General features: G+C 38.9%; 5 protein-coding genes across 11 annotated transcripts in view; 2 read left to right on the top strand and 3 right to left on the bottom strand.

The window, feature by feature from the left end:
- LOC105569634 (hepatocyte nuclear factor 4-gamma) overlaps window positions 1–2,634 on the top strand; it is a 38,656-nt gene extending 36,022 nt beyond the window's left edge. For all 5 annotated transcript variants that reach the window (XM_012026256.1, XM_012026258.1, XM_012026257.1 and 2 more), the window contains one exon: window positions 48–2,634. In XM_012026256.1, the coding sequence (XP_011881646.1) occupies window positions 48–520 (473 nt within the window). In that variant the 3' untranslated portion in view covers window positions 521–2,634. The remainder of the gene's footprint in view (window positions 1–47) is intronic.
- Window positions 2,056–4,111, bottom strand: LOC105569636 (DNA replication complex GINS protein PSF3). The gene is made up of 4 exons (XM_012026261.1): window positions 3,922–4,111; window positions 3,489–3,633; window positions 3,272–3,401; window positions 2,056–2,965 (listed from the first exon to the last, which is right to left on the bottom strand). The coding sequence occupies exons 1-4, from the start codon at window positions 4,025–4,027 to the stop codon at window positions 2,738–2,740; spliced, it is 609 nt and encodes a 202-aa protein (XP_011881651.1). The 5' UTR covers window positions 4,028–4,111; the 3' UTR covers window positions 2,056–2,737.
- Window positions 4,112–5,846: 1,735 nt separating this feature from the next.
- LOC105569633 (mevalonate kinase-like) lies at window positions 5,847–7,745 on the bottom strand. The gene is made up of 3 exons (XM_012026255.1): window positions 7,595–7,745; window positions 6,357–7,261; window positions 5,847–6,196 (listed from the first exon to the last, which is right to left on the bottom strand). The coding sequence occupies exons 2-3, from the start codon at window positions 7,257–7,259 to the stop codon at window positions 5,936–5,938; spliced, it is 1,164 nt and encodes a 387-aa protein (XP_011881645.1). The 5' UTR covers window positions 7,260–7,261; window positions 7,595–7,745; the 3' UTR covers window positions 5,847–5,935.
- A 1,084-nt stretch (window positions 7,746–8,829) lies between these two features.
- On the top strand, window positions 8,830–12,514 carry LOC105569632. 3 transcript variants are annotated; one of them, XM_012026252.1, is made up of 6 exons: window positions 8,830–8,892; window positions 9,855–10,089; window positions 10,272–10,374; window positions 10,831–11,095; window positions 11,599–11,752; window positions 12,045–12,514. In XM_012026252.1, exons 1-6 carry the CDS (start codon window positions 8,890–8,892, stop codon window positions 12,236–12,238), a joined length of 954 nt encoding a protein of 317 aa, XP_011881642.1. In that variant the 5' UTR covers window positions 8,830–8,889; the 3' UTR covers window positions 12,239–12,514. The 3 variants fall into 3 exon arrangements, with proteins under 3 accessions (XP_011881642.1, XP_011881644.1, XP_011881643.1); XM_012026254.1 differs by having other exon boundaries at window positions 8,843–9,124; XM_012026253.1 differs by lacking the exon at window positions 8,830–8,892 and having other exon boundaries at window positions 9,367–10,089; window positions 10,831–11,083.
- Window positions 12,515–12,802: 288 nt separating this feature from the next.
- LOC105569630 (neurexin-1) overlaps window positions 12,803–27,369 on the bottom strand; it is a 218,668-nt gene continuing 204,101 nt past the window's right edge. Inside the window, 5 exon segments of the mRNA XM_012026247.1 lie at window positions 12,803–21,271; window positions 21,803–21,962; window positions 23,963–24,136; window positions 25,483–25,606; window positions 25,683–25,924. Coding sequence (XP_011881637.1) covers window positions 20,851–21,271; window positions 21,803–21,962; window positions 23,963–24,136; window positions 25,483–25,606; window positions 25,683–25,924 — 1,121 coding nt within the window. The 3' untranslated portion in view covers window positions 12,803–20,850.

Genomic DNA, 27,369 nt, shown 5'->3' with positions numbered 1-27,369 from the left:
TTGGGGACAATCGAGCTTCTTCCCTATAAATTCTCCATTCGTTGCAGACGCGAAAGGATTGAGCGATCAGAAGACGGTCCGGGAGCTGCGCCACAACATCCAGATAAAGCTCGAGAATCACATCAGCGATCACCGCTGCGATCTGCCAGGGCACTTTGGCGATATCTTGCTAATGTTACCGGCTCTGCAGTCGATCTCATGGCAGATGGTTGAGCAGATCCAGTTCGTGAGGCTGTTCGGGGTGGCGCACATCGACAATCTGCTGCAGGAAATATTCCTGGGCGGCACCACGTCGGAGATGAACGGCACCGCCACCCCGCTGCCGATCTCGAACACCGCGCCAGGCAGTTATATGAGCAGCAACGAGAGCCCCAGCAGCCCGCTGACGCCGGCGAACACCGGCAACCTGAGCCCGCAAACCGACCAGATGCCCGTCATGATCCTGAGGGACCTCACGCCGAACCAGGACTTCAGATACTTCAAGCAAGAGCCCAGCCTCGAGCCCGAGACCAGCTTCTGACTAGCTCCGGCAACTGAGCTCACTGTTGGATAGTCAACGACGTTCTGCTCAAAAATTGTTGCTCAATTAATAAAACAGCGCGTATTATGTTAGTCGAATGAAATGTAATCGTTGACATTGGTCCGTAAAATAAAGCGGGGTGGGAGGGAGAGACGAAAGATCGATGCACGCGTTGCAACATGTGAGAGGAGTTAGCGCGAGAGTATCCAGATGTACATGATTATATAACGACGCGGCATGCTGTGGTCGTGTTATCTAGTTGCGACTCACGATTAGCCAAGGCCCGCACCTGTACAGATAACGATTAATTTGCCGACCAAGACGAATGTGATAAGCGATAAGATCGTGTCTTGCCACTATTATTGTTATTATTACTGTTGCGACAGTATTCGGGCCGTTTCCGAAGTCCGGATCAGGACTGGAGGGATAATGCGTGTAATACAACTGTGCAATTAATAATAATAATTATTAGCGACCAATTTGGAACAGGGACTGAAACCGGAGGCAATCTCGGTGAATTCTCGTTGTAAAGAAAAAGAACTCTTATAGCCTGATTGCACCATTTTCATCGCATCTGACCAACAAAGCTCGATTTTCAATTTGCTATTTTACGACATCGAAATTTGAATTCATCGAAATATAATATCGGTTTCAAACCCTTATTTAAAGAATAGATTGTAAGGCCATAACCGACTATTATAGGAAACATCAAGCATTGATGTAACGAGAAATATCTATATTTTTTTCTACTATTCTGCTCAGTCCGAATCGGGTGAATAGCGTCACTGTAGTTCGTGATGTAGTGTAAATAGATGCAGCAATGTATAACAATATGTATAACATTCCAAGAGAGTATGTAGCTGTATCGATGTAAGCGTTATAGATAGTCTTAAAATAACTAATGAGACACGCGCGCTAACGTAATAATTGAGCGCGGGTTCTCTGCAAAATGAAAAGTGCGCCATTGCAATGCAATTTACCGTTAGTAGTGATGAGGGGTACACAGGCGGTTGGCCATTTTATGCATGCGAATGCCGAGCGGTGAGCCGGTCTGCCACAGTGGCCTGTGCCTAATCAAAAAATGGCTAGTGCATCTTATCGCGGTGTTTAGTCTTTAGCGAATTGTCAACACTGACATTATGGCCGGATAGAAAGCAATAGCATAATAATCAGATAACAAGTAAAGTTAATGAGATAGAGAAGTATGATGAGAGTACGAATTATAACGTAATTATAAATGTACATCGATCGCTCGGAAATCTATAATTATGATATGCAAGAACAATTGTAAACTATGAGAACAATCATGTGGAAGTACGACTCGAGACGGATCGGCGAATCGCTTCCATTTCGAAAATATCTAACAGGCCTGATAAGAGTTGGTTTTGATCTAGAAGATTTACGCAACATATGTGCGTAATCGAAATTTGCAAATAATTTTATTTGCGAGTGTTATCTCTTTTTTTCTTATCTAAATTTGACTATAATTTGATTTTCTATCGTTGTAATAATTTTATAAATATACTACATTTGCATTACTATATTCTGTATGGTTCTTCATGACATGTATTCAGTGTCACATGCATATAAACAAAGTTTCACAACACATAACGCTATACAAAAAAAGACATATATTTTAATATAAGTCGTAGATACTGCAAATTAGCTCGGCAAATATATTTTATATTTTTGTACGAAGAGTTTAATAAATATTAACGTTTAATATAAGGTATAAAGTAGCGCAAGAGAAAAGAAAACGCGTACAATTATCATTGTTAATAAAAAATCGATATTCCACTGGAAAGTGTAATATATTAGTGTTTCATCGTATATATATTTACTAAGGTATATAACAATTTTTAGTCATGGGTTGTGAAATAGATATTACCACTTTTTGTTGTACGATTCTTTATATATATATATATCTATATATATATATTGTTGACAGTTCGAATGTGACTGATTCCACATGCAAGATACATATGTATATAAACATATATATATCATTTTTAATTGTTATTTAATAAGTAATAAGTTACACAGATATATTTGTATCTTTAAATAAAGGGATATGTAGTTTCAATGTATAAGACAATAAATTGTATTTAATATTATAATCGCACTTGTTATATCAATCGTATAAAAAAAAATTACATCGCGCAAGTATAAATTATTGTACTTAATATTTGTCCTATCACATCGTGCGTAGCGCACCTTTCAATCTAGCTCGCAGTCCGTACGTTTTCGCTTCCTAAGATTCACGGCGCTCTGTGAAGTTTCGATAACGCTCGAGCCCTTTCTCAACCATTCGTTCAATTGCAGCTTGGCCTTCCTGCCCGTAAAGAACAGGTCTCTCTCTAATCTCGGCAGTAAACCATTGAGCATAGGATCGGAGACAGGATTTTGCGCCCAGTCCATGACTAGTCTAAATCGCGATCTAAAAGTCTGAATGACACAGGATATAATTAAATGTAAGTTAGTTGACGATGGCGCGATGATCCGCCGACGAATAGATCATCCGGCTAGCTTTCCATGTTATAAGAGGCAACTAATAGGGCTTGGAGGAAAAGTAGCCAAAAAGGCAAATCAAAGAGAGGACAAAACACAGGGAAAATAGTAAGACTTAAGAACACCAAGAGTAGAGTAATGGCCAAGATGTCGACGGTGTAAAGGGAGAGACCGACGGTGTAAAGGGAGAGATTGAAAAAAAGTCAGTGGACAAATGGCTTAAGGTTGACACAACCCACTTACCAGTAGCAAACTGTCGATTATCATTTCGCAGTCGCGATTGTTGAACTTCCGCAAATACATTCCCAGCTCGTAATAATACGGATTCCATTTATTCAGTACGACGGTACAGGCGTCTGCTAATAAAATTTCCCTGCGACGCGCACGAGACGCAAGTTAGAAAACTCCCCCCGATGGAAATAAATTCCGCTCTGCACAATACTCAAGCATATATACGCACCTGTAGCCCTCCTTGTACGTCTTGGGTATGTCCACGCTGACTATTGATTCCCTTGCTTTATTCAACGGTTGCGCCAACCATAGTGGAAGCTCCAGCTTCGTACCCGGCGTCAGGTTCTCCGACTCCGAAGAAAGGTCCAGAAAACCTGTGCAACAGGACACAAGGTAGAACGATTAGTACAAGGGTAGACATCTTATTTTCTACATGCAAAACAAATGTGACGTAGGAGTAAGATATCTGACTTCTGTTAAACTGCTGTTCCAGGTCGGCAAACTTTATTATATCGTATACGTTCAAGAGCTTTTTCTGCGAAGAAACACAATTCCATTTCATTGTTTCTCGTTCTCGTTATTATTATATTGAATTAAGGGTTGATAAATTAAGTTTGTTGCTTTAATGCAGAAGGGACGCGATGAAATCTTGATAAGCTTACCCAGGCGAGGCAGCGTGACCTCTACTTTGCACGATACTCGCTCCTCCGTACACAAAATATCTGTCAGCGAAAAGTAATCCGGGGTGTAACTGTAGGAAAGCGTCATCCTTTCTCTTCCAATATCATTTAAAAGGTCCCAAACAGCCCCGAGTCCCGATGGAATTGCATCTGTTGATCAACGATCAGCGCCTCTCGCGAAATAATGGCGCATTTCTTTGATTATTCTGATAAGTGCATTATGGAGTAGCGTGGGGTGATAATGTAGGTGGTACGTCGATAAGTTTACCTACATTCAGACGAGACGCTTCCACGCCGAAATTCATACAATGGCACACTAGATGGAGCTGGCTGGTCAAAAAGGTCACTTTTTTTACTTCATAGAAAGTCGTCTATTATGAGATAGGCTCCTAATATGAGATAACGGAGTTTCTACTAAATTAATAGGCACTGTCTGTTGGTTCCACCATGAATTTATTGCCTTTGGAGTGAAAGAGACTTTGTTTAGTAGAAAATTCATTGTTAGATCGTGATGCGTGTAATCGTGGCGAAAAAAGACTTGTAAAATTGGTAAGGGCTTGGTACACTGGACTTGTAAAGTTGAAGACCCATTGTCTAATATCAGGAGCCTATCTCATAATAGAGGACTTTCCTCTACATTGTATTATATTGTATTATACTTAGAACTCTGGATACTAATGATTGAGGAAGACAATCTGAAAATGTTGTGAGAAATAATTTATGTTACGTAGAATATATATTTACTAATTCAGTTTTATTTTCCATTTCTTATCTCTTGATTCTTTATTATAATAACTGGTTAATCAGGTGAGATAATGAAGTTGGACCGAATATCTTGATTTTTTCTACGTGAGTAATGTAGACAAGCAAATAAATGAATATTTGTACGGTTGTCTTCTGATACTCCGTGCTATAAAAATGCGAATTAGAGGTGACAAATTGTAGCACGTGTTCGCGCAACCGCACTATATCTTCTTCGCAGTGGCGATAAAACAATACAAACTGCTCTAGAGGTATACTTAAGAACAGATAGATTTGACGGAACTCTAATTGGATAATGTCCTCCGATGACTCGATGAATGTCAGCATGGTATGTACGTAAATTTATGCCAGCCGTCAAACCAGATCTGCAATGCTTCACCACGAACTCTCCGAATAAGCTCAAACTGCACGGTGCAGATACTTTAAACTGAATCATGTTTCTGAATAATTTCTTAGTGTTTCTGTAAAAGTAGAGAAACTCGATTTTTATTATCGTTCTCATGTAAACGGTTTGCTTTTATTTGATTGTCCTGGTATTTAATTAATTAATTATACTAAAATAGAACAACAAATATCATTTATAACTGAAGAGTACAGCGCTAGATTTATTATACTTATTACTTTCTACAAAGCTTTGCTCACCGAACTAAGAATCCGAATAACTGAAAGATGGGTATAATACAAAAGTGACATTCGCTACATGAAATGTATATTTATTAGTTTATCTTCCGCTTTCATCCTTGAGAACGTTTCTTTAAATCGTGAATTTGTGTAGAATGATTCAATAACAATAGACCACTTTAATAATTTTCTTACCGATATAAAGAAAAATTAGTGAGTTGCAGGTATGGGGCAACTTTAACGTCTTAATTTCGGTATGATGGATTCTTGCAGACGGATACTTGAAACATTTTGGCCGGTTTTCATAGTCAGAGCTCATATTTAAGACCGCCTTAAAAGTTTATCTTAAGATACTGTATGAAACATTTTATTGGCTACAGCGTGTATCTAAAGACGGTCTTAAATGTAAGATCTGACTATGAATACCGCTCTTTGTTTTATAAACTATTATCTTAGCAATTGTGTATATAAATAAAAAAAGACACAAGTCATTTATTATCTATAATATGCATAAGAAATTTTATCATTTTTATTAGTGCAGTGAAATATCAATTTTAATGAATTTTTATATTTAGTTTCATATTTAGTTATCTATGTTGAAGAACGTAATTTTTTAATGTTCAATTTTCACTCCGCTGCAAGCTAAAGTTGTCTCCGTGACATTGAAACTATTTGTCTTCAATTCTGCCGTGAGACGTAAAATGTGTCTGATTGATGTGTTCGGAGGACACCAAATGTATGCATATCTGCCACTACCAATGTCTGTATATTTTCCGCATAATTCATAACTTAGCGTTATCAAGAAAATTTTATCCAAAGAAAAATGCGATACATCTAAGGAACGTAGCAATCTCTGATTCAAGATAATGTTAACCTATGAAAAAAAGAAATTTAAATATAAAAGATTTCGTAGGATAATTGTGGAATCCATGTATAGAGATCGAGAGATGTGATATGAAAATGTGAGAAAACGCAGCTACACAGAAATATTTAAGAGAATGACATTTTATGAAACTCGCTATGATAAGACTTACTTGTAAAATATTGTGTTCTATCATGAGAAGTAGACGTTTCGTTTCCATACAAAATGTATCACTTGCATAGATAGGGCCAAGTGCTTGTAATGCATTAGCAGCCATGTTTGTTGCAATATCAATACTCTTAAATATCGAGTGGACATCCTCGGGACATTTCTTCATTAATTCTGCCACTCGTTGCATCTGAGCCTCTAGATTTTGCGTCTGTTTTGAATCGACTAGCAGAATCTTCACATTTATTAGTTCAAAAAGTGGAATGTAACGCAATTTCTCTCCAATTTGATGTATTATTGAGCCATACGTGCATGCAGCAACGTCGATCGCTCCAAATTCGTGAAAATACCTTTCGTTGCGCACAGCATACAAAAAGATCTTGTTGAGATCGCTGCTATCGAAATCATCTATTGCACCCTTCTGCAATCTTGACCAACGTAAGAGACATGCCGCTAGACATACTGTGAATGATGCCAGACAGACGGAATCCTCATCTATCAGTAATTGCGTGGACAAATGCACACAGAAAGATTTTATATCAATGTTCTCCTCGTGGGCAATGAAAGTGAGCAAATAAACGAATGATTGTACAATTGCCCTTTGATGCTCTGTGCGAAACGAACAATGAGATTTGATAAATTGCGACACTTGATCATGCAACTCATTATTGTTTTCATTAAACGTGCAATTTCGATAGAAATCTAGAAACTGTCGTAAAGGCATGTTTAAGACTGTGTTGATTTGAAGGAAGTACATTTGAATAATGCCCTCTGAATGCGGTAATTCGGAGAATGTCAACGTGGTACGTAAATTTATGCCAGCCGTCAGACCCTGTTTACCATACTTCACCGCATGCTCGCCAAACAAACTTAACTTATTCGGTGCGGATGTATTAAATTTGATCATTTCTACAAATAATAGTCTGTATTATCAAAAGTATTTTTGCAACGGTAGAATACGGTCCGTATCTTTTATAAATCTTTAGCTTCATAACAAGTGTGAACGTTGGAAAATGAATTTAATTGCAATAGAACTTTGTGTAGATTTTTATTTTACGCGATTGTACTGGCATTCGTAATGGCAGCGAGTAAGAGCGAATTATTGCAATTATTTTCCATGGTGTTACACACAAGCTTGAATCAAATATTATCAATTGCAACGTCATGTGCAAAGCTTTATTATAATGCGTTTCAATTAAAAGATATTAAATGTACATAATTTGAAAATGTCTCGTCACTTACTTGACAAAGTAAATAATCGTGCTTTTATTGAAATACTTCAGATCATGTAATTGAACGATATAATTCTCTATTTAATTTATCACTTCTAACAATGCTCACACAATCAAGAGTGTTCGTAGAGTCACTGACAGACGGTCGAATGCCAAAGGCAATAACATCTCCTATGTGGAATACATATTTACGAATCCAACTTTAGTTTCGACCTTTTATCCTCACTGAAATCGTCAAAGTATATGTATAGTATATGTATATGTATAGTATAATTCAATAGACCTTCTAATATTTTAGTTGAATTGATGCAACGAAAATGAACTTTAAATATCTTTTTTGTACAATGTATTTTTGCTACTAGAAATAAAAGTCTTCGAGTATATGTTAAAATACAATGATAAGAACATACATGATAAGACTACAATTTTCCTCCAAATTACAGATTAGAAATAAATAATTATTTGATAATGGAACGACATGTATAATGATAATGTCCTCGTTACAATTTGTATTTAATTGCTCTTTTCCTCGTTTTTTACTATGTATTTGTATCTAGATCTTCGTCTCGACTTCCGTTTATGCAATTCAGTCTTTCCCCGTTTACTGACTCCTACAGATCGTTAAATTTGGTTTTTATTATTCCCACCCTTCGTTAAATATTTCTTTGGATTAAGTAAAAGAAAGATTCTCAATAAAAAAGCATCGTAATTTTGTATATAAATGTATTACATATACATATATGTAATATTATATTGAGAAACAGGGTAGTGTTAAAATACATGCAATTATAACTCGTCACATTTATGTATTTCTAGATTATATTATTGTCATAATTAAGAAAAAATAACGAGAATGTTAAGTGAAATTTATAATGTAAGATTATACCCAATTTAATTATATTATTATCAATAAACTACGTTCAATTATATTATATTACAAACTGCTAGAGTGTGGAAAAGTCATTTATAGTTTTACTATTATAAATAAATTAAGGAAAATTATTAACTCGCGTGTGTATAATTTGTATAAACGTTAATTCATCTCAAAAATAAAGATGCTAATACGAATATTATAATAAACACATAATGAAATCAGTTTATAAGTAGCATGAAAAAAAACGTTAAATAACAGATATACTTTTCTGTAACAGAACGGCTTTTACATTGGAATTTAGGATTTGGGCGCCTATAGCTCACTCCTGTAACTGGCTATGTTTGTCATTTACGTTCAATAAAAACGCGCGTGCGCTCTGCACTGGTCCAATACTACCCTCGGATATCAGAATCGCACGGGGCTAGTGCTCAATGGTAAGAGTGAATTTTCTTATCACGGTCATATTCTTCTCGATTGTGCTCATACAAAGTGATCTGTGACGTGTGGAAAATGGACGAATTTACTTGAACTACATCCTCGGCTTATTTTGCGTGAGATTGATGCTTGGTTCGACGCTGTAGAGGCGGAGACACAATCACGAAAACGAGGAAGGAAACGGAATGAAAGACTGACTGGGCATTTAACGTTGTCTCATTACTTTTGAAGGTTTCACATATATTATTTCATTTGATTTCACATGTATTTTAGTCTAAATACTCCTTTTATAACGATATCCCTCTTTCTTTTTTTGGTTCGCGGTTTTATTTCTCTCTTAATTTATTTATCTATCTAAGTTTAGGTAGATATGTACATATTTTAAAATATAGAACAATCTTTATAATTTGAAAAATCATTCTTATCTTTAATATAATTTTTATTATAGAAACTTATTGCATGTTTAATTAATCATTTGATTTATTTAGAAGAAGAAAGATTTTTATTTGGATAAAAATGACTTGCATGATAATTTATCAAAACAGATAGAAATTGTTATTTCTACAATACCTAATGATATTAATAACTCTTTGTCAATAATTTAGACAGAGAATAATTTAATTATCAATATGAATTTGACTACAGAAAATAAAAGACTCTAATTAAGAACGTTTTCTGGTGATATACAATTTGTGTCCAAACTCAGTACAGATTTTTGTTTATTATTTCATGTGTAATACTGCAATATGCGTTTATATTCAGAGAAAACATTTGAAGATCGAATTAAAATATGTATACATGCATACATAAAATATATAAAAATACAAAGAGTATAAAAAAATTAAGAAAATGTAATCCCTGTCAATATATAAGTGTACATATAGTGTTTCCTTACAATTTACATCATAAATGATGTAAAACATGCACTTCAATCCAGCTTCATTAATTTATGAATTTACAGATGAGAGCATTGGACACAATTATGAATTCAACTTGTGCTTACTGTACACTCGAACCGCCCCCCGACATTCTTCACATACCCCCACCACCGTTCCCGGCCATTCTTCAGCAAGGATCCGATTTTTATCCGAGCTCTGATATCCTGCCATTTCCACCGCATTTAAATGACAGTCCCTGCAAGCACTTCTGCGACCGACGTTCCGAAGGTGTTCAATATGTAGAAATGCCTCAACAAGGTTGGTAAAGAAGCGATTATTTTCTTTTTACACGGGAAAAGAGATGACATTTAATTTAACACGTAATTTTGATCAAACTATTTTATAGACAATTTAATATAAATAATTGGATCATGTAAATTATTATATATGTATTTTGTTTGAATTGGAAACAAGACATAAATACATATATGAATTTTTAGGGACCGTCTTTGATGACACGTGGCTCTTGATTCTAATATCTTCATGCGTCGGTGTCATTTTCATTGGCATAGTACTCGCGACGTTGCTCTTAAAATGCAAATTGTAAGTATTTCTTTACATTATGAGGAAGACTATTCTAAAACGATATACCAGTAAATATATAAGACACTAAAATACACTCAGAAACTAAAATAAATGTATATTGTTTGCGAGATTTTTTATGATTGCAACATTTAAAAAAATCACGAATAAGTAAAATATCACCAATGAATTAAAGCCAGGTCCTATTTTATTCCTACGTCACAAAAACATTACTTGACAATGAAACAATGGGGTTGTTTTTTTATAGCTGAACTGACTGCAATAGTTCAGAGTTTATCCTTTTCCTGTCACATCAGAAGAAGAAAGCTAAACTCTGAACTGGTGCAGCCAGTTCACCTATGAAGAATAGACCCAATAGTAAGCTGAGATAATTTCGGTCCAGTTTTACGATGTTTCTGGTATGTCATTGTCTTCTGCATGAGAAATGCAAAATGAAACAAATGATAAATATAATAGCAACAGAAACGGGAAAGGCGGGGTGATCTCCATGCCGAACGCAGCGTCCGGGATGCAGACGAAAAACGGCCGGCTTCAGAATGAGGCGGTGCTCTACCCTTGCGCGGCGGACACCATGCAGGACAGTCGGGTCATGTGGGCCACCCTTACCCCACGCGGGACCACGAGGCACTATCTGGAGGAGCATACGTACGAAACCATCGGGGGTGGACAGTTCCACAAGCGTGCCTGTTCGACTACACCAACCGAACATGTAAAACTCAAGGCAATCTAACAATACGTTTGTATTACACGACAACTATTTGTTTGCGCAAAGTATCCTAGAAACATTTCCCCAGTGAGCCCTTTCGTTCGCGAATATGCTTATCCATTAACATGTTTTTTTTTTCGATTAATTTCGAATTTAACTTTCCTAGCAAAGAAAAATTTTTGAGTGGCTTTGAACGTTCGTTGATGGAAAAGTAAAACTGTTAAAATTGAGGCAAAATTAAATATAATTAAATAATTAAGCAAAATAAGATTTTGTTTACCCTCGATAAATCAACTTGAAACTCCTTAAAAAATTGAAACTCGGTTTTTCAGAAAAGTCGAAACTTCTCTTTTGTTTTCAATCACTAATTATTTAAAAATCACTGGCTTGTCAACATTTTCGTCTCCAGGCACAAAAAATGGCTCAAACTTGCTCACCAGATATCTAACTTAGGATAACGAAGTGAACTTGTTCATTTTGTACATAACTCGTGTGAATATAAACTAATGGTTTTCTAGACGTACGCCGATCCACCAGCCATTACACCGGTGCAAAATCGTCCGAAGGATGACAAGGCTTTTGATAACACTGCTTTCGTAGACTACGAGGAACCATTGTCCATCAAGACTGAGTACTATCAGCTCAATGACGTTCTGGAGCCGAATGAGTCCGGTAATACAGTCTCGATCAATACAACGATGCATTTTAAGAGCACTATATTTCTTAAAACGTATCTTTTCAGCGATCATATATAACGGGTGTTATTATTTTAATTAACATTATATTAACTAAACTGTAAATTCCTTGACTTAACATTTGAATTAGCTCGATTAGAGATCAGTGTGAATTGAGGGGTAAACCGCTGAGCATTGTGGTGTTTCGGGCATTACTAGGCATTTTTGGGCATTAGTGGGTGTTGTATGGCCTAGCATTATAAAAAAATTTGAATCTCGTGTGATTTTAGGGATACTTACGATTCAGAGAGGAACTCTTCGTCCGCGCGTGAGTTCCCCTACGAGAATCGAGCACCCAAACCTACCCCCGTTGAATCTTCATCCGCACAAGCGCGCATCACGTAAGGGCTCCGGCGCGCAGCACACCTCGGACACGCTGTTGAGGAGCAGCATCACATCGTCCACTTACATACCCACCATATAAGCGTCCTCCCTTCGTCACACTTTTTTCAGGGTTCCGCCAATGAAGCCCGAGTTACGCCGTGCACCTTTTACATCCTCGTTAATATCATCGTATCTAGCCATTGTAAGCGCACGCTGACCGCCAAGTAAAAACGATGTAATCGTGAGAAATAATTCTTTTTTATCGATTGATATGACTTGTGATTGTGATTGTGTAGAACGGTAGATCGTAGACTTAATAGAATAAATGATACACGTTACATTTGCATCTTACGAAATAAAACAATGCATAGCAAAAGATGGTCCTCCGTTTATCTCCGAACTGTCCGTTCCCTGAAGTGAACGTCACGTATGTCCGTCCGCTTTGTACACGAATTTTTATCAGTCCGCAGGATCCTTGCTTTTCTTAGTATCGAAAGTTTTTGGAGTGAAAATAGAACTATTGGAGCAAATATTTACTCTATTAGAGCAAATATTTCACTCCGTGGTCCCATTTTCACTCCACAACTTTAGAGAGTCTCGTGGATTCATTGATCTGGAAAGACGAAAAGGTTTAGCTTCGCTTGAAAGGGAGAAAGGAGCGTTCTATAGTTTCAATACTTTATTCATATAATTTCGTAGTTACGGCATTATTCCTATTGTATTTACAACGTCCCCAATCTTCAGGAGAATTTTGTAATGCGTCAGTGCACGCGCACTACGGTACTCACGTGCTTGTCTGTATGTGTGTATGTGTGTGGGTGTGTGTATATTCGTGTATACTGCGTACCTCTTTCCTCCTTTTTGCAAGATTAACGCGATAATGCATCCTCGAAGCTGATGAAAGCGCTATTTCAATATTTAACCGATACGGCGAACTCAGTTCGCTTCTGCTTCAGAAACCGCGGAGGTTTCGCAGTAACAATGAAAGCATCGTACAGGTTTAATCGCTCTCCAATCGTTGTAAGGTCGCTATAATGTATAAATATAAGAATAGTCGTTTCCCTCAGCTCCGCGTGCCTCTGTAAACCATACACCGGGTGAAATGATAACGGTAATCGGTCTCTCGCGGGGCGCAGCTTATTAGGATATATACCGCTTAAAAACGCGAACGCCAACGGAACGTGACCTCTTTGCATTGACGTGTAAAAAATCTAACTGCACTGCATGCGCCTATTATCCCGTATTTTTAACGTTTCATCTATACTTCACGTAACCTGGAACAAAACGGCCGATTCTAGTATCGCCGCGGGACCGTGTTGGCGCAACGGAGGCCCCGTCCTCGCGAAGAAAAACCAAGCTGCAAGGTGTCAGTCGAGTCTACGGGAACGAAACTTGCCGGACAGATTAAAGTATCCCCCATGAGAAACTGTCACATTTTTACAAATAAATTGCGAGGGACATTGGAAAGCTGGACACCGAAAACCGGCACACGCTTCGATCTTGCGTTTTAGCTATTTATTAACGTTACAGTCGCGCACCGAAATCTGAACTCGGCAAAAATTTATATCAATTAATCCTTGCCTGGTCGTGCCTTCATAGTTCTGTATCTGTACATCGTGTTAAGCTCTGCTTCGTTTTCCTTCGCAGTGACTCATAGCCCCGATTTTGCATAACACGATCCGCTCGTCGGCGGATTTCACTCATCGACGCGAATCAGCCTCTTGCGTGCGTACACGTCTCTATTATACATACACGTGTCGTATGAAATTCGCAGTCAGCCGACAACAAAAATGTGTCCGCTTCTGTGGAACTTCGCAGGATTCATTCCCTTGTGCTATAACATGTCTCTCTCTTAGCTCGATCTCCCTCCGTTTCCAACTCTTCGTCTCGCCCACGAATATAGTTTACTATCTAATTTATAGTGCATTCATATACGTACGACTGTACAATGTAAAATATAATTCCATCTAGCTATAGCAACTCTAGATACAGCTGTGAGTGAGCGTTTGTCTCTTATCGTTTTTCACTTATTCCAGGTATTATTGGGTTGTATGTCCGTTAAACAGCGGTGACATTTCAGCAATTTTACCAGATATCGATGATAAATGAATATGCACTTCTACAGTGATCTCTAGGTTTAATTATCAAATGTTGCAACAATTTGCTTAGGATTATTTACGTCCAAAGTATTATTCTCACTGGTCGCGCTCGCATTCTTCTTAAAACTATCTTCAAAGGATTCGAAATATTTGTCAGAAGAGATACCATTTTGTTTTCACGATAACAGTAACTTCCAAAGTATCCCTCTCTTTCTTTGTAGTGTAATGAGAATAATTCTTTGAAATTTTATAGTAACAATTTTACATCTGGTTACAACCTGTTGCGACACTTGATGCACGAAGAGTTTCGAAATGCATATTCGTTTCATTAGATGAAGGCTATAAAGTTAGGATTACAAAATTCGCGATTAATTTTCGTGCGGTCTGATACCTTCGTTTTCTTCCTTACGATTCGTGTGATCGTGAAAGTTTCAATTCTTGTCGTACTACGGGTAATCGATAGCCTGCGTGAAGCGTTCGCTAGAGCCGTCAATATTCGAGCAACTTGAATAGTTTCCGTAATGACCAACAATGCACACAATACGTAACATAAACAATATCGCTATCAGTAATATTGACAGCCAAATTTTATATAGATAACAGTATAATAATAATTGTCATACTAATAACAGAGATAGTTTGACTTAAACAACTTAATCATATCTTATAATTATCGTGACGTTTCCATGGTTAATCACGCGATTTTTTTCTTATTACTTACATGATTTCCCGTTTGTTGTTAACATAAGTAATTATTTTTACCAAATTATCAAATTGTATTACTTCCTGTGGTTTTAGATGTTATCCATTATATTTCTCATTTAAATCGAATTACATTTTCGTCTTGCGTGTTTTAGAAATTGAAAATATTTTATGTCTCTCATTTCACCAAAGTATCCGCGAATGCTAGATATTTAGATAGAAGCTTTACATCACGTTTATCCGTGGTATCGTGCAAACTAAATAAACAGAACAGAGGAAGATAAATAAAAGTCAATATTAATAATTAGGTAATTACAAACGAATCCGACTGCTCCAGCGCTTGTACGCGACACATTTTTAAGTTTGACATAGTGTATTAGTTAATAGTTAGAGTAACACTGCTCACTAAATATATCTTTATAGAAGTTAATTTAGTTTAGTATAAACGTTAGTCGTCAGTACATCGAAGGATATGCAGATAGAGAATCGGAGGGCAGTGATAACAATATGTCTAGAGTGTCTGGTTGATAAAGAGTGTTCCCCTTTAAGCGGGAAGGAGCACGGAAAGAAGAAAGATTTTTCTTAATGACGGAAATTTTCGCACGAAGGTCACCATTGATATGGGGGAACAGCAAGCGCAGTTTCTGCTTTAGTTTCGCAAGAAATATCGATCACCTAAAAACCAATCGATTATCAACGCACGTATACGAGATTGAAGAAAGCTTCTTTTTACACGAAATATCGTTGTTGAGGTATCGTTAAAACTGCCCACACACGCAAGGTTCAGCCACATAAATATATGTACAAAATTCACACGTCGATTTGCTTATCCATAAATGACTCTGAGAGTTGGGATGAGACGAGACAGGGGGGGGGGGGTTGGGGGTGAACGATTGCAAGTTTCGCGAAGACGAGAGAGTTAAGATTTATTGTGTCTCGTTAAGCGTAAAAACGACCCGCGCAAAATGCGGACCGCGATGATCAGCACTTTCTTTTTGCCTCAATAATGGATCTGAGCTTTTGTGCGATTGAAGATTAAAGAAGCTTATTCGAAGCGTCAGCTTGCAGGATTGTATGTACGTAGCGCTGAATCTATCGGCATACCGTAATCTCGTCAGAGATTAACTTACTCGTCAGATATAGAGATACGGACCAATTTGAAAAATTAGATCTACCTCAAGTCTCTAATTTTAATAAAATTCTCAATAGATTGTAAATCTGTGAATTGAGCTAAAGCAGAACGTCACTTGATAGAGAGTACTCGATAGAGGGATCAAACTCTCGGAAAAAATCGCACTCAGCAAATACCTATCGCTGCTAATAGTCAGTAATCGATTAATCCCGTTTGATCGCGTTAATTGTTCTTCCCTGAGGATTGTTACTTCGAGATACATGCGTAATCGACTTGTTAATCATATCTGTTATTTCACCGCTAAGAGAAACGGCGAATAAGCTATATAGATACAGAGAGAGAGAGAGAGAGAGAGAGAGAGAGAGAGAGGGGGAGAGAAAGAGAGAAAGAGAGAGAAAGAGAGAGAAGCTATAGATACTAGCAACCGATTTCAAGATCTCGTAGAACAGCGGATCTAAAGAAGGACGATTCTCTTGTAGGAAAAGTGCAGAAGGAGGATCACGACTTACAAAATATTCGAGAGCACTTTATAACAATCGGACGTTTTTCTTTCGCCTTGGATTAATCGCCGAGGGACAGTCTCGACCAGCGATGGGCAAAGTACTATTTCCATCTTCATATATTAGAGGTAGCTCGCTTCATTGACAATGCCTATCGATCTATCGTATTATTCTGCCAATACAAAATATTGGAGGTATCACGCAAGAATAACGAGCTCTCCTATTCTTTTCTTATACGAGAACATGAAGGAATCTTCAACAAATTTCTTGGAATGAGTAGTGCATCGAAAACCATACATGCTCTATGGGAGTCGGCAAACCTGTTTTGCAAATCAAGAGAAGACGGGAATTACAGGAGCTGTAGATCTTTATGTGTAACCGTAAATCGTGTTCATTTAAATAGCTTTCAACCCGATAGAATATCTCTCCGTATGATGTATCATTAGGCAATAATCGAATGAACATTTATACGCTTCTCGAGCAAGTGTGCAGAAAACTGTAAGAAATATTTAAAAGATGTATATTCTCGTTTCTTTTGGGAACATCCCCTAGTATTTTACTCATCCCTGGCGTGTGAAGATGCGTTTGAACGACAATTTGCACACGCTCTCTTCCGTTCCGTTCGCCCATTGAAGATCCGTTTTTCAAGTATTTTTTACGCTTTCCATAGTTGAAACGGAAGAGGACAGGCGTAAAAAAATGTAATTGAAAAAGAACAGGATCTCCCATGTATGCGGAGAGTTGTCACGAGCGCTCGAGAGTTAGGCGCGGAGCAGCGCTTCGGGAATGAAACATGCCGCTGCGCTTTATACCAGCCCGTTTAATTATTTATTGCTTCTTTATCTGCGACAAGCGTCGCCTTGTGGCTCGTTATTACTATTAACCATGTTAATTGTCAGCCGCCTTAATAGAAACGATCGAATTTTGTTACCGCGAAACAATTACCACGCATAGTAATTACAAGAAAGTAAAAACAAGCGTCATTAATTTTTTCTCAAAGACTACTATATTTATCAGTTCGAGTTAGATAAAATGTTTAATTAGATGAAATTGATAAAAACTGATTAGTTTTTAAAGTTTTTTTAGTTTCTTAAATAATTTAATACTATTTATCGTATAAAAATTAAGTTATCTGACAATCGTAAATTATCCCGTGTCTCTTTTTGAAAATATGTATTATTGTTATTAATATTACGCCTATTATAAATTGTAAATTATTTCTCTGTTTCCTATAAACTGAACATTTTCGCTAATCGTGTTAAAGATTATCTAATAACAATAATATTAATTACGTTTCACTTTACATAAAAGCGCACGTCTTTATAAATCATTTTTTAAAACATTGCTGGTAATGTTAACCATGTAAATGATCGATTACATTAATACAACCTAATATGGGGGGATAATAAATTGTCTTTCGACCCTCAACATGTCTCGTTTGATTTTGGCTTCACAGAATAGGTTTTAAAAAATCTTTATTATCGTCAACTACGTCAACGATTAACCTTGTTAATAGTAATACTAAGTTAACAACATACAGCTATATACAGGATGCACCAAAGTACCGCTAGTACCCTCGTCTATAAATTCCCTCATCAATTTGGAATCTTGGATTCTCTTCTAATGGAGATGACATCATTACGATGCCGATCGAAGGATTTTATCGAAGAGTTTACAGCCGAGAAGAAACGACGCGCGATACCTAGGTCGACCTGTATAAAAACGAGCGTATCGTGAATCTCAATTAGGAGGAGACGATGCAATTTGGTAGAAACGACTCGGTGCACTTGCGATGCGCAATCATGCTCGACGTGATTATACGACTCGGTCAAACGTCACCTAACTCGTACTGGCAATACTGCATTCACACACCCTGTATTTATGTATAAGCATATTTGCGTATGCTATATAAATCACCTATTTGTCAAGTTTGTCCTTTCTCTCCGATTACTTACAAATACTTTCCATATGTATAAGAGTCACTTGCGTACAATCTCGCTTGAAACGCATTCGAGTGCGCAATATACGTGAACGAGGAATATCGAGGTAATTAGAGTAATCTATTCTTTTGCAAATAAAATTAATAGAAACCTTCCGTGCAACGAAATCGTTCCTCGATATCGCAAAGTTATGATAGAGAAATGCTAAGATTGTGGCCACGATCAGTAATTCGTTTAAAAATATAAAGTGCGATAGAGACAATTAATATATATTTTTATGCAAATTTTCTTGATGAATTTGTAGGTATGACATTCCTCATTAAATGTATTTCACACTCGAATCTTTCGAGAACGAAACTCTCATAATATGTGTGTCATGTCACTCTTCGCTCAAAACAGACTTTAATAAAATCTATTTAATCCGTCAAACAATTTATACACGCATAACATAATCGATAAGTATGTATGTGTCATATACATATATATTATCTGTTCACTTTTCTATACAATAATGAATGAATAGGATAGAATGCGATCATTCGATCACAATGTTTTCGTCCCTAATGTTTCACTTCCAACATCTTGCTCTCATAAATAGCACGTCGAAAATAAAACGCAATTCGAAATTTTGCTATCGTAACCCTACATATGTATAAATAATAAATATTTCAATATCTTATCAATGTATCAGAATTAACAAAATTTATTTCAGGGGTATCACATTTTCCTACTTACCTTGTAATTTTTCATATTTATGAACATAAATATATCTAATTGTACACAAAATTCTAATTAAACGACATATTTTTCAGGTAAAATATAATCCTGTAAAAAAAAGGTTCCTTCTTCTCTATGCAGATCTTTATATTTTAAATCAATGAATCTGCATGAGTCATATCTACATTCTGTATATATAAAATTAATAATATTATCCAACACAACACACTTCCCTTTACTACAGATTATTAATATCTCCGGGCTTTTATAACATTCATAAAATCTTACAGTAATAAACAATATGAAACATTTATGCACGATTTATTTAGTGTCTTACTTAAAGTATCGTTCTTTTTATTTAAAAAATCGTACCAATCACTCTCAAACGTTTTATTAGAATTCTTAATGGATAGATAATTTAACTATAAAATGGGGGATAAATAGAACGATTATTATATAAATTTAAAATTAATCTTTTTTCCGACGTGCTTGAGAACGATCTAATGTTGCACTCACAGAGACGATGTTGGAAGTAAAATCTGTAAAACAAGAAAAATAGCCTGCCTACATCCGTGCAAGTTGCTTCCTAAAATTCGTCCGAATCAGTCACTCTTAATATCACCTTCAACGCTCTTTTCTTTTTAATTAATTCCTACGATTAATTCCACGATCTTCGCGTCCATTTGTCCTCTTCGTTCCTCGCGGGAAAATCATATTAGACCGAGGCAGAAAACTGCCTCATATTGAACACGAATGCTGATCTTCCGATCGCGTGCCTATTAGATATTAATTGTTCTGAGATTTCGTGTCGAGGAAACAAGAGGAACGGCGCTGGATCGTTAATCGGCACCTCGCGACTCGCTGGCTCTCTTTACGAGCGAGCAGCTCGACGGATCTTCCTAAGTGCGATCAACTTCGCTCCAATTTGCATTAGAATTAAAGAAAAGTTTCATACATTTTCAAGATAACGTAGTCCCCGTTTCTTTTCCTCGAAGAATAAACATGTTTCTTCCCTCTAGATGTGTGACCTATCGATCCTGATCTTAAAGTTCTTAGAAAACATATTTTGTCAAGAATACCTGATCGTCTCTCATGCATTGTGTCCCTTTTCGTACAGGAGGGTACGAGAGGATGTTTACTAAATCGTGATTTTTTCTTACACTGGTCCTCCCGTAAGCTATCACGAGGATTTTCCAAACGTACCCTTTCTCCTAGCAGCCGGGAGATCGTCTTCACACGTGCAACTGCGTCGTGTTCGCCATTGATCGGATTTCACGTAGCATCTCCATGTATATCCTTTACCGCGCGACGAGCAATTCGAGGAAGATTCTCCCGGCGAATACTCGATCGCTTTTCGCGCTACACCGGAATACAGATCCTCAGACTCTCGGGACTCGATTAATATTTAACAGATGAAGGTCCTCCCCGAGAATGCCCCGATTAGCAAGCGCATTTTTTCCCGCACACCTGCGCGAAGAACCGTCTCGCTCACTCCTCTCTGCCTGCCTCCATCCTCGATCCTTCCCTACGACGAAAGGTGACGTTCTTGGGCCACGTACTTGGCCCTCTGTACACAAACTTCGAGCACAAGGCAATGTCCTGCCCCCTGTGGACGCCCCCCTTTACACGTACCACTCTTTAATGTCTATCAGTTCTCGCTTCTTATTGTTTTTGCTGCCGTTGGCGCCGTTCTTCAGGGCGCCGTTGAAGGGCTGGCCGGAGCCCGCGGCGCCCAGCAGGGCCGCGTTCGGGTCCTGGCAGAACGTCTTCGTCTCGTCCACCTTGTAGCTCGTCTCCGGCCGGTTCTTGAACTTGAGAATTATCAGGATGATCAGAACTATCGCTATCAGCGCGGCGGCTATGATGCCGATTATAAGGGCGGCGTTCTCGGCCGCCTCGGACGTGATCCGCTTATTGTTGTTGTTCTTGGGCGGAGTGGGCATCGGCGGGTACGCCGGTGGCGGAGGCGGCGGCGGCGGCTCCGTCATTTCCGACGTGGTCGTCTGCGTCGTCACGGTTGTCGACCGATGCGTCACGACGCTGCTGCAAAGCGACGAATGTTTAATTTTTTTTTGCCATCATTCGCTTACGGACGAGTCGCAGTTTTAACCAGCACCGCGGCCTCCCATCGTTGCCGCACGTCAGCGGCATTTACCTCATTCAGGCGCGCGATAATAAGTCGTTAAATTTTACAACTCTGAATTTTTTTAGATCTGCGTCGATTCGCGTTTATTTTTAAGGGGCAAATTGAGGGCCTGTTAATCGAACCCCATCTCGTTAATGATGCCAGCAATATTGAGGGACTTCTCCAATATGCAACGCTAGGGGAAAGCTTTTAAAGTATTCTATGAATACCATGGACACGCTGTCATCAATTCATCAGGTGATAATTTAGACCGCACGTTCCACGTGATCATTACATTCCGGTAGAAAACGAACGGCGATTCTCCGCGGTTGCGAAAAACGTACGGCAGAAGCCCCCACCGTAATCGGCTAATCGATGCTGCATGAACGATCGCGCGAATGATTATCTGGCGTTCAGTTGCGAACGTTATCGGCGACAGACGCACGCACCTGCTATGGCTGGTCTCGAGGTCTGTGGTTGACACATTGTATTGGACGGAGACGGTGACGACGTCGCGGCTCAACGTTGTCGACGACGCCGACGTCGTCTGGGTGCTGATATGGCTCGTCGAGTACTCGCGGGGCGTCGTGTACGTCACCGAGCTGATATCTGTGACAGAAAGCGAGAGGGTGAAAAAAAAGTGCGTCGGGGGGTGCTGCTTCGCCTCGTACCGTTCGCGCGGAGGGGGTGACGCGGGAGGAGGGCGGGAGAGGAGGCGCAGGAGGAAGCAGGGTGGTGAGAGCGCGCGGAGGGAAAGCGAGAGGGATGCGAAACGTGCGGAGGCGGCAATATTTACGCGTGCGTAGGCCGGCAAGTATTCACGCGTGCGTAAGCAGGAACGTTACGTTGCCGAGCGTATCCCTGGGGCGTCAGGAACGTATCGTATAATACAACGTGCGTTCGAGAGGGTGGCGTTCACAAGATCGATTTATCTGCCTCGTCTATCAATTTTGCCGGGGACAAAAATGGTCTTTTACACGCCGCGGCTCGCGTTTCGAGCGTTTAGCACGCGCGCGGTCTCGGATTTCCGATGCTGGACGCTGGCCGCCTGCCGCTGCGTTTCTTCTACAACGAGATCCACCAACGACATTTCCCGAGGCAACAATTAGGTCTCTCTGAGACTTCTAACATCTGTACGTGACACGGATTTATTGCCCGGTGTAAAAAAGTTCATTATCTCTCCCGACATCTAGCGATAAGTCATTTTGATAAGTTGCCGCTTGTACCATATGTTTGTACTATCTGTTGCCTTGCAACGAGGAAACTTAGAAATGCGTTACTTTCGGTATCGGACTCGAGGATCTCTTGGGGTTTGAACGCCGTCGAGGCGTTTGGCTTGGACGTTGACTTTTAAACAATTATGCACAGACACGCACTTGATATCAGCAAGACTAGAGTACTATTTCACAATCACGCGTTAAAATTGTTGATTACAATCCGTAAACGTACATGTAAAAGGAAGTATCAGCGCAATGAAGAATCCTCTGCGAATGTGAAACGCGACAGAAAGTTTCGGATTTCAAAGATGCTTCACGCGATTCTACGTACGGGCGAAATTAAGGACAGGGTGTCCGGTTTGACGTCGTGACTCGACGGGGCGAATGTTATTACTGGAAGGAATGTCGCCCCCGGCAACAGGGTGGTGCTATTTTCATGGTAGGCGACGGCTGGTGCGCGCGTCACAAAAAGTTGTCACGAACACGAAGAAGACGCCCACGTCGTGTTTCCGTAACGAAGGATTCTTTATATTTAAAGTTGATAAACGGGAGCGATAAGATTGATTGACGCGATCGACGCTCGTCTACGCCATATGGCGAGTTTTCTACGCTAAATACATGGGATTAATTTATACAGGGTGCTGAAAAAAGGTGGTATCAATTTTAGGAGTAGAGAAAAGTCCCCTATTATAAGATAGCCTCCTAATATGAAACAGCGGGGTTTCTGTTAAATTAATGGGCATCGTTCGTTAATTCCGCCATGAATTTATTACCCTTGGAGCGTAAATCTTAATGGAAGATTGATTGTTAGATTGTGTAATCGTGGCGAAAAGAGATTTGTGACTGAATTTGGGTGTTGAAAACCTGCCATCTCATAATAGAGGACCTTCCTCTATGTATTATAACACTCGTAAAATCAAACCAAAAAGTCTGAACAAGCATTTTGGAGTGTCCCATAAGTAATTCAAGATGTTTCGAAGTGTTTAGAGCGAAGGTGGGTGAGAGACTGGGGGCGGATGATATTGTGCTTGGGTGGATAATAGGCTCTCGGGCACATAAAATATCTAGCTATAGATTGAATTCACTTTATATTTATACCGGCAGAGAAATGCTTTTTATAACTTGAAAATAAATAGGTTTTCGAGTACTGTAGTGGTTTCACGAGTACCATACGCATAAAATTCGATACCATTTTTTTCAACGTCCTGCATGTAGAATATTAAATTTTTTAAGATATTTCGAAGCGATTTTTGGGAAAATAAGTTCTTCACGATTGCGTCTCGTCGTCCTCGGAATTTAACGAGGAGAATTTGTAAAACGTTAGTTTTAACCGCTGTCTGCTAGAAGAAAGATACAAATCATTAGGCAGGACGATATTCATGAAATACGGACCAGTGGCCGAGGTGACGAAAATCTCTTCCGTTGTTCTGGGATCGCCGGAGCCTTCTTCACAGTCTTCCTCGTCGTCGCAGGATGGGCGCTCTTGAATATTTTCCTTGTGCAGCTTCGGCCTCAATGTTGTTGGCAATCGTGTGGGCGCCACGTATACTGGCGTGATGATGTCATCTGGAAATAGAAGCGACGTAATTATTAAGCTGTACGCACGATCCAAACGTATAATACAATAGAGAGAATAATTACACATGTAGTAAAATTTCGTATTCTGCACCGTACCCCTGCTTAAATAATAATTGCAAATACTTCTTGTCTGACTCGATCAAAATTGTACTTACGTAGTTCGGATAATAATATAAAATGTCTAATAGTTATTTTTAACATTTGATGAATTCAACTGAAATGTTCACGAAACGTCAGAATCAGATAAAAAATGTGTGCGACTCAAATCCGGAAGTCAAATCTAATAACAGTTTATTATTAGCTGACGCTTGCACCGTTTAATTACAAACCGTCCGAGAAGAGAGAATAATTGTGTTATAAAGAGTAAAGCCGTAAAAAGTAATGATTCAAAGCATAAATCCTTTTTGAGAAATCTGCAATAATTGGATCGCGAAATTTCGCGATACGCGCCGCGTCGCAGAGGCGCGTACGACCGGGCGTAACGTTTAGCCATTCAACAGTAGTTATCGCATCTCATTAATAAGTAATGATATCAATATAGTTTTTAGCTAGTCGGAGAAGATTTCGGAGCGGGGCCTCAGTTCGTCGCAAGAGGTTTGTTGGAGAGAGAAAGAGGAGGAAGCTATCAGGCTTTATTTCTCCGGCCGGCAAATATGTAAATGAATCGAAGATACAACCGGGCGAGCATGAAGACGAAAAGGTGGCCATGCCATGCGATACGTGCGACGTTGAGTGTGTATGTGATGCGTAAGTGTATAACGGGGACGCCCTTCCTCACGTGACGCGATGCGTGCGGAGGAAAAAGTCGATATCAATGACAGCCAAAGAAGAATTTGCGTACAGAATGTAATCAGCCAAGGCGATCAATTTAATCAGCACGTTTATTGCTTAATTTAATTTCAATTTATTTTCTTATTTTAATTAGACGTGCAGTACAGGAACAGAAAAATTGCGTATATTATTAAAAAGCTATCATTAGATTTTGAAAATATAGCCTGCACTTTTTGCAACTAAAGAGAGCTTTCAATTACAATTAGATATAAATTGAAAATAATTTTACAATTAAGTACCGCGTATAAAATGATAAAACATGCGGATATACTTCGGAAGATGATCGAAAAGAGAAATTGCCGTCGGAATCGTCGCGAGATGGGCATTTAAAATAATACTTCGTCAAAAACGTGCGATGAAAAATACAGTGACATTCGTGAATACGAGATGCGCTCGAGGTTGAGACGAAATTGCGCAGCAAGACACGGGCACGTAGAGATGGAATACCCTCGCGGGGAAAACGTGCAGAATAGATTACTTACGCCTTCGGAAATATTACTTACACTTACCGGAACCTGACTCGTAGATCGGAGTGCACTCCTCGTCCTCATCATCGCCGGAGCAACCACTTCCGGCGCCAGAGAAAATGAGGTCGTCCATGACGCCGGGGAAACCGGACGCTGGCGTCTGCAAATTAAATTGATTAAACGGCCATTGAAATTGCCGCGCAGATTTACTAATTGGATTAGCTCTAAGGACACACCTGTTGCATTCTTTGTAGCGGCGGGGCACGATCTAGAAGACTTCCGGCCGGCAGAAGCTGCGCGTCTCCTCTGGCTGTAACTTTGCCGTCTTTCGCCGCCGTCAATTCTAAAATCCTGGCACCGTTGACGACCAGTCCAGCTATTACGCCCAGAAATGGACGTTCCACTCTGCCCTTGCTGCGATTCCATCTGCCGCCTACTTGAATAGTGGACTGGCTGTTGAACACCGTCAGTTGATGACCTGTCGAGAGATACACAAACCCTGACTTTAATTTTCTCGAATTTTTGTCGCCGTTAACGATCAACTTATTAATGTATATTAACGTGTCAGTGTGTCTCGACACTCGCATTGACACTGTAATGCATTTTCATTGTCGCTACTATTTTTAGTTACGTGGTGTTTATTGATGAAATAGAGCGTTACGCGTCAGCATTAATCTTTATTTAAAATAATCTCAGGATCGATCATGTCTTTTCACAAGTTCACGCTAGAGAAAAAGATCGATCGAGCCCCAGAAATCTGCCGTATGTAGCGTGACAAGTATATTATAGACTTGTGACAGAAACCTAACCTCCATTAGCCACGTGGTGTGACAGTAAGTCACAGGTCCAGTATGTTAAAAAATTATACTAACATTTGTTAATTTGAAATGACCAGCGCGACACGGAACTTGGAAAATTTTGCGCCGAGTCACAACGTAGACGTTTCCTATCTCATTGCTCAGCAACTGAAGTGGCCAAAGTGGATGGTAACCACGATTTTAAGAGAAACCAAGAAAAGAATTATTTATTTTTCTAATAGATTTATTAGGCCGGACTCAACGGCACTGCAAAGCCGAGTCGACCCGCGGCAGAGCCAGAGCTAGCTCCGAACGTCCGCCCTTGTTCAAAAAGCAGTTTAATATTCTGAGTCCCCTATGGGGACTGTATCAGATATTAAGCTGATAAGAACAGATACTACACATTTGATCTTAGCTCAAAGAGCCGAGAAGCGATACCATGCTAGCTTTCTTGCTGGTTTATATACTGTGCTACACCGAATTTTAAATACGAGAAAATGCGAAACCTAGCGACGAAACGTGGAACTACCCAGGAGCGCTCGATAGCTCCACTTGTCTCCCCACCACTTCTCCAATTCCCTACCACTTCCCCAATTCCTTTCCACTTCTAGTCGAAACACATGGCATTTTTACATATGTGACTCCAGGATCCTACATATTTTACATATGTGACTCCAGGATCCTATTTTTGTTAAAAAAAAGAGTTCATTCGCAATATAGCAAATTCTTGATTCAATGGATCTAGGTATGACAGATTTCTGGTTTAACCTTTAACGGAAGTGTGTGCAAGTAATATTATACACAATACATTAATATAAATTAATAATTTTCTTATAGAAATTAAAAATTAAAAATAAAAAATTCACATTCAACTGCTTGCACTTTATAACCATTTACAAGCTTCCATCTCTATTCCCTTCGGATATTGATTAAAAACTACTGTACTGCTACCACTATTATAATTTAATAATTTTATATTGTGCAGCATTGTATTGTATATTATTAAAGCTTTACTTTTACGTTAAAAATAATTAAAAGATTTAACGAGCGTTCGATTTAACGAGCCTCCGACATTAACGGACGTCGCACGCACTGCAACTTATAGCGTTTTTTATTTTCTGACTCG

This window comes from Vollenhovia emeryi, unplaced genomic scaffold, assembly GCF_000949405.1.
Source record: "Vollenhovia emeryi isolate VEMERY1.0 unplaced genomic scaffold, V.emery_V1.0 DF939123.1, whole genome shotgun sequence".
NCBI classification, from domain to species: domain Eukaryota; kingdom Metazoa; phylum Arthropoda; class Insecta; order Hymenoptera; family Formicidae; genus Vollenhovia; species Vollenhovia emeryi.
The sequence above is the reverse complement of the archived record's forward strand: the minus strand, read 5'-3'. Positions and strand labels throughout refer to the sequence as shown.